General features: G+C 37.5%; 1 protein-coding gene across 1 annotated transcript; it reads right to left on the bottom strand.

The window, feature by feature from the left end:
• Positions 1 to 1,484: 1,484 nt before the first annotated feature.
• LOC141430161 (beta-1,3-glucan-binding protein 1-like) lies at positions 1,485 to 8,411 on the bottom strand (the record flags this gene model as incomplete). Its single annotated transcript, XM_074090728.1, is given in 6 exon segments — positions 1,485 to 1,629; positions 2,627 to 2,793; positions 3,213 to 3,346; positions 4,474 to 4,709; positions 5,563 to 5,787; positions 8,230 to 8,411. Coding segments are annotated over 6 exon segments (1,016 nt in total), but the record flags the coding sequence as incomplete, so codon positions are not given.
• Between the last annotated feature and the right edge of the window lie 2,799 nt (positions 8,412 to 11,210).

Below are 11,210 nucleotides of genomic sequence, written 5' to 3' on the forward strand. Positions count from 1 at the left end.
ACGGCTTCGCCGACCCGTGTAGTTTGTACGAAAGTGAAACATGTGAAGTTTATTGATTAGAACTTCTTTATTTTCAACGTTGCACCTGTGCTGAGCGGCCGGGCGCTAGTAAATGATACAGGGTGAACATTTTGAATAGAACCTTAACCAGCGATCAGTCGTGGCGATCAATCGCGTGACGGTGAACGATCAGCAGCTGACGTGGGCGGTGTGTGTCGCGGCGGAGCGTGGAGCGCGCCGGACGAGGCTGTTCATGCGCGGCGTCGACCCCGAGGTAAACTCCTTCAACTAGGATCTAGTTACTAGATTGAAATCAAAAATTGAATGTTATTCAAAATAAAATATTTGTTTTACAAATAAAAAGGGTAGTAAGCACTGAAATTACGTCTAGGTTTTTAGTAAACAATAAACCGATATTACTAGTTTACACTTTTGACTTATATAATACAAATGTTTACATCTAACTAAATAGAACACTAAGTACCTAAACATAATACAATATCATGCTAATCATAAATTTACTTAAATGCCTAAACTAGATACTGTAGTAGCCTGTATCTTAGGCAAATAAAAATATGGGCTTAAAACATAACATAAATGACAGTAACAATTTATTACATCGTGTTTCGCAGATATACAAGTGAAAAATTAAGCTATGCAACTATCATAAGCAGGTTTTCCGTTTCCTCATAAGACAAGTTCATTAGCCACTCTTTTAGTTTCAATTTACAGCTACGGTAGTTTAAATCATAAATAATTAGGCGTCTATTAATTTTATTGTAAATGAAAGGACCTAAAAAAGTTGAAAACTTGCGCATAAACGCGTGATTGGCGCGCGGTTGTTTAAAAACTATGTCCGATCGCCTTTTTTTATAGACATCGGGGTTGTAGGGGGCAATTTTATGCTGCTCTAAGATCAAATTCATGATAAAAAGCTGGCGAACGCGTGAAGCGTGAGCACTTACATGACTGGAATAACTCTTTTGGTGGGAAAAAGAGAACGGTCGGGAAAGTTGACACCTTTAGAATAGCTCTTTGAGCTCGTTCGAGAACTATGAGCGAAGTTTTTGCAGCGCCACCCCATGACGTTATGCAGTAAGACAGTAGGGATTCGGTTAGATCAATGTGAATGCGGGTTAACCCATTAATATGGGTAGCCTTAACAGGCTACTGATTACTAATGGGCATGATACAAGGTAAAGACAATAACGTCTATAGTTGACCTATCCATAACGGTTTTCAACTTCAACTGCGGTGTTGGTGTCCTTTAGCAGATAAAAGCCTGCGATAGCATAGCTGAAAACATGTAACAGCACACTTTAACTTGTGATGCGTATAGTCTAAAATCATCCAGCTAAATGCGATACGATTCTGATAGATGTGGCACCCTAAGGCAACTGGAGGTCTATGGGGCAGGCATATGTCCAACAGTGGACGTCCTGTTGCTGATATGATGATGATGATGATGAACTAGGGTCAGGTACCTATAGGGCTCCGATTCACAGCCGATGGGTCCTCCATACAGCATCTTGGAGTACTGCTTGTTACCCTTGAGGCAGGCGATACGGATGACACCTGACGCGTAGTTGTTCACGCCGTACTCGTTGTCACGGGGCTCTAGAAGTATCTCTGGAATGGTCAAATAAATTATATAAAACGTAAACAGCTTGGTTCTGTAGTGTATCAAAGTCTCTGGCCATCATCACCATATCAGCCATAGGCGTATCCACTGTTAGACAGTTCCCCCATAGGTCAGGAGTCGAGCCAAAATCAAAAGAAATCGAATCGGTTCAACGGGTTAAGCGTGAAGAAGTAAGGGACAGATAAAATTATAAAAGTAAATTAGGTACAGGAAAATTAAACATAGTTCTATTTATTTATTGTAATACTAGCATTTGCGCACTGTTCCCTCGGGAACTGTGAATTTTTCCGGGATAAAAAGTAGCCTATGTCACTCTTTGGCCCATGGCTCTGGATCCATAGCTCCGTTTCGACTTGAAAGACGGACAATATACAAACACACACACTTTCGCATTTATAATATTAGTATGGTTTGAAAATATTACAACATTTAGAACTTAAACAACTGCTGCTATACGCTACCAGGACCAGGGTTCATAATATTGTAAGAACTTAGAAGAGGTCTCATTATCTATTTTATGTTTTTGCCAAATTAGAATATTTTATACTGAATACATATATTATGCGTAGATATATCGACAAACGTTTATCTAATACCTTTAAACGAGCATCTATATAAGAAAAAAAGAAAGGAAATACATTTATCGCCACAAAACACATTAAATAACATTTTATACATAATAAGATTTTATAATTTGTGACAATAATCATTATCAGAAATCTAAATCAATATAATCAGAATCTCGGAAACGGCTCCAACGATGTCGATGAAATTTGGTATGTAGGGGTTTTCCGGGATGACAAATCGATTTAGCTTGGTCTTATCTCTGGGAAAACGCTTATTATCGAGTTTTAGCCCGAGCAAAGCTCGGTTGCCCATATACTAACATAAGTATAAGGGTTAGTCAACAAGCTTACGAGGTGTCAATCTGAATTGATAGATTTACTCAAAACTCAAAGTTCTAAACCTGAATTTCTTCCTCACCAGGATACAACCAGTCTCCAAGTGGCATTTTGGCACCGACGTCGATCCGGCCGTACTTGAAGCTGAACTTCTTCTTGGTGGTGACCTTGGCTGTGATGATGGGTGGCAAAATCTGTGCCCCTGAAGCCTCACGGGCGCAATCTGCTGTACCAAGCATACCAGTACATCTGAAACAACATTATATGTAAGTACAAGTATTTACCCGCGCCTTCGCACACGTAAATCATCAGATCCAGCAGCTGAATTGAAATTTCGAGGGTTTTAAAAAAAACCCATGGGAATTCCCGGAAATTAAATCTTTGTTTTCATTGACGTTACATTAAAAACAATCATGTCTTATTTCATGACTCTAAGACCAGCGGTTGTTGTTTCAAGATTTTAACCCCATCCCGTAAGAATATCAGAATTAAAATTAGCCTATGTTTCATTCTAGATGTCCAGCTATCTACATACCAAAATTCATCCAAATCTGTTTAGCCGTTTCGGCGTGAAGGAGTAACAAACATACAACTCACTCACTCACAAACTTTCGCATTAGTCTGCTTTGTACGTTAAGAGGTAAAACTTTGAACTGTTTAATAGTTACCTGGTAGAAAGATCCAAAGACTGTCGGACGAAGTCTTCTCCATACTTGGACTCCAGGGTGATAGGCTTGATGATGAGTCGACCGTCCCTCACTCGGAGATTCCGGTCGTGCAGGTACACGTTGAAGGGATAGTCCTGTATGGAGTAATAACTATTAATGCATTAAATTGGCCAATCAAAACAAGTGATGCAAGGGCGTATTCAGGCGTATCCTACCCCACCTGGTACCTAAGCTGGGTCTAAGACAAGAGTAACATATTCTCCTAAACTCCGATTTGAAAAAAAAAATTTTTCGTTCGTCTAGGAATGACTTCAATTAGGTCCTAACTCTAAGCACTAAATCAGGATCTAATGAATGGTTTCTAAGAATATCGAGAGAATTCTTCAAAATTAAATGTTGTAGGGACGCCTATGGTAATTTTGATATATTTAGTAGTAACCCGTGCATTTGCTCTTGAAAATCATTTGGTGGTGGAACTGATGATAAAGATCACATTAGACCATCAGAGTTACTACTCAATAACAAGTATTTCACGGGTTGAATTTCAATTACTTTAACACAGTTGCTTAGCAATTTATGCTCCTCGTAATGGACATGGTGAAATAGAACGGGTGGTGAAGCACCAAGACTCCTCAATAATGATAGTCTCTGCATCAGAAAAAGCAATCTTTTGTAAAAGGTGACGAGCAGTTGAAATTAAATAATTAAAAAATGAAACAATTGTATCTTAGATTATTTACTCAAAAAAGCGTGAAAAAAAATATAATAAAAAATTGATCCGACTACAAAAAACCATGAAATTAATTTATACCAGTCTGAATAAGGTCAGTGCCTCAGCACGAGCCAGCAGGAGTGATTGAAGATCAATATATAGTGCGTAGGTGAGGTAGGCTACTATGTCTACTCCTGCTGGCTCGTGCTGAGGCATCTACTTCAGACTGGTTAAAAAATATTTTCATGGTTTTTTGTAGTAGGTAAAATTTTTCGTATTGTTTATTTTCGGAATCCGAAGTACAGTCACCTGCTTTAATATCTGCCACAACGGTGCATACAAAAATATCTGACACACTAGAAATAAAGTCATATGAGATTTATGCATATATGCATGATTTACTGTGTGAGATATTGGTGGTGGTGGTGACCCATGCGTAATTCAAAATCTGCAGCCACAATCAGCCTAGGACTAACCACACCTTACCTACCATCCAAGGCGTGGGACTTGACCCAGCCAAAAGCAGTCAACAAGAATAACACAAATTACCGGTTCCCCAGAGAATTTGATTTCAGGCGTCCAAATGTTTCCTTTAGTGATGCCAGAGTGGAAATTATCTTCGAACAGCAGCTGTCCCTTACAAACAAACCCTGGCATTGAGACGACGGTCGCAGATATTGGGCATGGGAACCCAGCGGGTATGTAATCTGCCACTGGGTTTTGTGGATCCTGGGGTGGGGTGGGGGTTCCAATGTCTACAGGATTGCCAGCTTCGTCAACATATCCTGGAAAAGATAATAATAAATAAATAAACATCACCCCGGCCTGTAAACGTTCCACTGCAGGACAAAGACCTCCTTAACATCTATGTACCTTACGGCACTAGACTGGCTATTTGGAACAAGACGCGCGGCGCATCACTCATCATTATACTTTGACACAACCCCTGTTACGGACGTCAACAAACTATAGTGAAAGGTTCACAAATCCGCGCTGTGAACAAGTTTTGTGCGCTGTTTTGATGTAAGAAATATTGCAGTCCATATATGTCGGCGGGTGATCGTATGATCGTACCTATAATCCGCCAGATCACGAAATTCCTAGGCATATCGTGAAATAGCGCCATTTCATGAATTGGCTAAGGGACATTCGCCACATCGTTCAAAACTCACCGTTTAACGATTTGCCTAGTGACGTTAAGGCATATCATGAAATGCTTACGCATGTCATGAAACGCCGCCATTTCATGCTTTGGCCAGCTTAGGCAGATCAATTAAATGCAATAATTATTCGTGATAGACTTTTATATTCTTTAAAAATAAACCAAAGTTTATTAACGGTTTTTAAAGAAAATAAAAGTCTATCACAAATAATTATTGCAGTAGACACATTAACTTACACACGTTGCCAGCTCAGCAGGTATAAATGCTCTTAACCCCTTTCTTAGCATTGTATTATATATGATACATAATTTTAGATCATCTTTTGTGTTCCTTTAAAGTTATTTTTGTGTAGAGACAATAACCCAACGAGGCTAGAATTCAGTACACTTGTGTCAACTTGCCAAGAAAAGGGTTAACAAATTTTTCCGATGATTAACAAAAAGAAGATGATAATGCTGATGATTATCTTACTTACCTGTCACAGTCCACTCCCCATTTTCCTGTCGATATCCCAGCCCGTTTTTAATGACATAAGTCCAGAAATAGATCGTGTCTCCGATCTTCAGCTGGGCCTCTCTATCTCTGAAGGTCCACCGCCCATCCTTGGGCCTGTTGATGTCCCGGGACCACTGCCCCCCTTCCAAACCCTCCATTTGTTCATTGAGCTTGCCGTGGAATGCGAACAGAGTGAAGCCATCATCTGGAAACATATAATAATGAATAAATATACCTATCATAGAACAATTGATACCAATTGACCTAGTCCCAAACTAAGCAAAGCTTGTACTATGGATACTAGGTAACAGATAAAAATACTTACGTAGATAAATACATACTTAAATACATAATTATAAATACTTCTTTTTTTTTATTCAACTGGATGGCAAACGAGCAAATGGGTCTCCTGATGGTAAGAGATCACCACCGCCCATAAACATCCGCAACACCAAGGTATTGCAGATGCGTTGCCAACCTAGAGGCCCAAGATGGGATACTTGTCTGTTTGTTTGTTTGTTACCTCAACACATCTAAACCGCTGAAACCATTTAGATGAAATTCGGTATACATATAGTTTGAGTCCCGGAAAAGGACATAGGATAGTTTTTACCCCGGAAAATTTTAATAGTTCCTTCGGGATAGGGATAAATAATTTTTTCGCGGACGGAGTCCCGGGCAACAGCTAGTCAAATATAAATATCATGCTGCGAGTACAAACAGTCTCAAAAAAACGTGGCCTTGTTATTTGGCTCTACACTTAACATACAGGTAAAAACCTTCTTTCTTACCTCCTTCCTTAGAAATAACGCCTAATTAAATAGGTACATAATAATTTCCTTATTTTGACACGAATGCATCACAGTTATTTATGTCACTATATAACCTTTTAAAAGTTGTCAGAAATTACGACTAAAAACAGACCATGTTATCCATACCTTTGTATTAATCCATATCCAAATTAATAATTTTATATTTAAGACTGTTTCAATACCTGTAGATTACTTTTTGAATTATTCAAATCGGACATTCCATTCAAAAGATATTATTATTATTATTATTATTTAGAAGCCTGTAGATTGTCCAATATGTTTTACTGCGAAGCGATTTGTTAAAAGAATTGGGCTGACGGAGTTTGTTCTTCCCCTCTCACGGCCGAGGTACTCTCTCGTACATGCCCAGCAGTGGGACACATCAAAAGATATTACGAAATTAAAAATATCAATCTAACCAAAAAATGCATTTACTTTGACGTGCCCCGGATTCGTGCGTGTCGGGTAGTTTTTTGGAAATTGAGCTGAAAAATGTGTGTGAAGTGCCCTTGATTAGAGACCTTTTTAGAGTTCTGTGCCCAAGGGGTAATAAAAACGGAATCCTATTACTAAGACTTCACTGTCCGTCTGTCTGTCACGAAGCAGTATCTCATGAATCGTGATAGCTAGACAGTTGAAATTTTCACAGATGATGTATTTCTATTGCCGCTATAACAACAAATACTAAAAATAGAACAAAATAAATGTTTAAGGGGGGCTCCCATACAACAAACGTGGTTTTTTTGCCGATTTATGCTAATGTCTAATGTTGTATAATGTACGGAACCCTTCGTACGAGGGTCCGACTCACACTTGGCCGTTTTTTTTACTTTGCCCGTGCGAAGCCGGGGCGGGTCGCTAGTATATTATACTTAAGATAAATGTACTAGTGGTCGACATACTAATGTCGACTAGATGACACTGCTGTAGCTTTTATTGCTAATAACATAAAATGAAAGACAACTACTGGTACAGTGGAACACAAACGTTTACCTTAATGCCTTACCGTCATAACAGGAAAGTCTATAATTTGCTGATGTACAATCAAGGTCATAAATATCTACACACCTTTATGCAACTAACCATAAGGTTGATGTATATTAAAATTTGACGCTATGGCTGTATAGATATTTATGCCCTGGATTGTACCAATGTCCGCGATGAATATTTCGTCGGTTGACAAGAAAAAGTCACTAAGTACTTAATACCTACTTACAACAAAGCTCGTATTGTACTATTACCACAGAATTAGTAATAGTACAACTATGCTATTACTTATTCTGTGCTCGTATCTCAGTATGAAATTACTAACTAGATACGACTTTTTGAAGAGCAGTGACTGATTTTTTTGTGTTTTGCTTGGCATCCGGCGATTTATTCGATTTAATAGCAATACGGAAGGACAAGTCGCAGGAATTTTGATCACTCCAAATTTAGCATCGAACGGCATTATCTTTAGCTTTAATAAAAATTTAATCCTTAGCATCATCTCTTTTATTATTACTTGCAGAAAGATTAATTGAGAAAAAAGACGCCGCAAAACGCTAAATGTTAACCCCCTCCCGCATTCCACTGTTGGACATAGGCCTAATGTGGGACTAAGAGATTTGGGCTGTTCCCTGACCCATTGTGGATTGAACACCTGCTTGACAACCGAATGGCGGTTTTCTTTCTAATGTCATTTCGCACATTAATTCCGAAAAACTCAGATACGAGTCCGGGTTAGAACCCACGATCCTCTGCTTGAGAGGCCACATGTCACCACAAGACTATTTATCGCTTCTTGCCTAGGTACTTAGGTAGGTACTTATAAATTAATATTTGACAAGTCTTACCAGGTACGGACACTCGCAGTCCTTTAGGGTAAATAGCCTCCAATTTCGCGGAGGGTACTTCATAGCAAAACGTCAAACCCACAAAACAACACAACAAAAACAAATACATGTTAACAAAAATACTTATATTACTTAAATTAACATTACAAACATGTCTGGTCGAATCCGCAACAAAACACAAACTGACCACAATAAATGGGTATTTCTTAGTTATAATTGAGTTAACTTTTAATGTTAGGCGTTAATTACTGGGTCGTAAAGTTCAATGTTCTGTAGCAGGTGCCCTGTTTGAAGTGGTCGCTTTACCGGATCTTCCAAACGCGGTGACGTAGAGTATTTTTTATGAAGAAGGGTCACTTCGGCAAAACACGCTCGTTCATGTTGCTATGGTTACGTTAAGAACATTTAAAAACTTTCTTAACTTTTCTTTTCGAGGTAGAACCTATTATTATCCGATCCGTTATTAAAATTATATAACATCAGAAATCAATTTTAATCTATCCTTACATTTGTCGCCGGAGCTCCGTGCATATACTAAATTTCAAATTAAATAGATTATTGGAAGTGATAATATCCAATCTTGCAAGATATGTATGTTTAGAATTGGATGTAAAAAAATTAATAAGTATACAAAATGCCTTAGTTCTATAATAAAACTAAGGTAAGTATTTAGTATATAAAACTATGCTAATAAAACTTTTATTCGCAAAAACAAAAAGATAACGGCGTCTTTGCTTCGGTTTTTTTTAAATATAAGAATCTTAAATATGATATTTCTTCTGTGGAATTTTCGGCAGTTGATCAAGGTAATAACTACTGGCACGGTTTGAGTATTTGTTTTTTATTTTACGTCAGTTCTAAGAACATCATTGTTGAGTTAGACAATCAACATCTATTTAAATCAAGTATTATTTATTCTGGCGAATCGAAGAACAGCTTTTCGTTTAATTTGCATATTTTAGTCATTCAACGTCTACATTACTCCTATATTCAAATTTATTGTGTTAGTGTTACGGTTATTTATTTATTTTATTAACAGTCAAGCAATATGGTTCCTAGGTTACCACAAAACCATGTTGTTATATACGTCATCAGACATTTTATTAACCCCCGACGCAACAAGAGGGGTGTTATAAGTTTGACCGCTAAGTGTGTCTGTCTGTCTGTCTGTGGCACCATAGATCGAAGCGGGTTTTGTAGCGATCGTTCTTAGATATGTTTTATCAAAATCGGTTCAGCCGTTTTTAACATATCGAACTTTGAAGTGACAAAGGGGTATTCCAACTTATTGTTGGTTAGGTTATAAGTACGTCATAAACGTTGAGATAAATGAAATTATTATTAAAACTTTGTATTAACATAATTATTATTGCACCATCGTGAACCGGGGTTCACTGTCCATAATTTAGCCAAGTAATCCATACTTGTAGTAAATACTGTCTTTTATAAACCAGAGTAGCATTCTACGGTCAAATTAATTACGTACAATGGTAAATGGCTCTACAATCCCTGTTCGCGACTGTAATAATTGATGGACTGTTATCACAAATAATAAATATTCTATTCCATTAAAATATTCTTTGTACATTTTATAATTTTAATTGTAGTCAATTATATACGTTTGTTTTCTTACATTAATGCATTCACTGCCACTGGCGCGTATGAGCTTTGACTTAAAAACCTTTGGTTTAAAAACCGGTCATAAACATTAGTTTGTTTTTATAGAATATAAAAGCCTACCACGAATAATTATTGGAGTAGACACATTAACTTATATATTAAGAAGAGTTCTATCGGACCACATTTTGATTTTTCATTAAATTTTTATGGAATAATCGAGAAAAACTAATAAAAATGCAACGTTGCCAGCTCAGCAGGTACAAACGCTCTTAATTCAATGTAATTCCTTTATTTTGACATCTACGAAAAAAATGCTATTTTATATCGGATCCTACTTATAGCATACTTGTATGCATTCAATTTAAACTAACATATTGTGTCTGCAAATTGTGAAAACGACCGATTGGACAAGTAGCGCCGCTAAGTTCATTGACACTCCGCAAGACATCGGAAACAAGCACGTCTCGCAACTATCTTCACGTTATGCTTTACACGCGGTGTCTTTAAATAAAGAAGGAAAGAAAACATGTTTATTTTAAAGTCATGAAACATCACAATCACAGAAGGAAAAAAGCATGAGACATAGGTACAGTCAAAGATACTGAAACGCGTACCAGGGCGTACCTTTGTGCCACTTATACGTCATGCGGACGATGGCGGATATCCCGTACACCTGCCAAAGAAATCATAGTGAAATTGTGATTGATTTTTTGGAGTTTTATTTCAACTCCAAATTTGTTACTTTTACGGGTATCCCGTGAAACCATATTATTATCGAAAATACAAACTGAGACATGGATGCACAGAAAAACCAGAAAAAGAGACCAGCACTGGTAATCGAACCCAGGTCCCCAGCAATCCGTGCTGCGTGCTATAATCCCTACACCACTGCTGGACAGGAAACTAGACACGAATTTTTCCTATGCATACATATCTCAGGTTGCTTATTTCTACTATGCTACTTAAGCAGCAGCACTAGCGACATCTATGTTGTGCTGTCTCAGTTTGTATTTTCGATATAGTAAAATTGATTATGAAAAGGTTCCACCTGGTACGTGATTCAGTTTCCTCGAATGTACATGACGCTAATTTGATGTTTACATCTGATTTCAATTAGGACCTTACTTAAAACTAACACTGATATCAACAACACATGAAAATAAAAATAAAATAAAATTTAAAACTGACTTTACTACCATTCTGATTTTTTTTTAATTTTCCACGCAACTGTTTAAATTTTAAAGTAGGGGGGGACGCTCGATTTTAATGAAAATTTGCACTTTAAAGTTGGATATTTCGCAAACAGATCATTGAATAGAAAAATCGTTTGTGGCAATCCCCTAATTCTTTTAAAAGACCTA

The sequence above is a fragment of the Choristoneura fumiferana genome, chromosome 8 (genome assembly GCF_025370935.1).
Source record: "Choristoneura fumiferana chromosome 8, NRCan_CFum_1, whole genome shotgun sequence".
Taxonomy (NCBI): Eukaryota; Metazoa; Arthropoda; class Insecta; order Lepidoptera; family Tortricidae; genus Choristoneura; species Choristoneura fumiferana.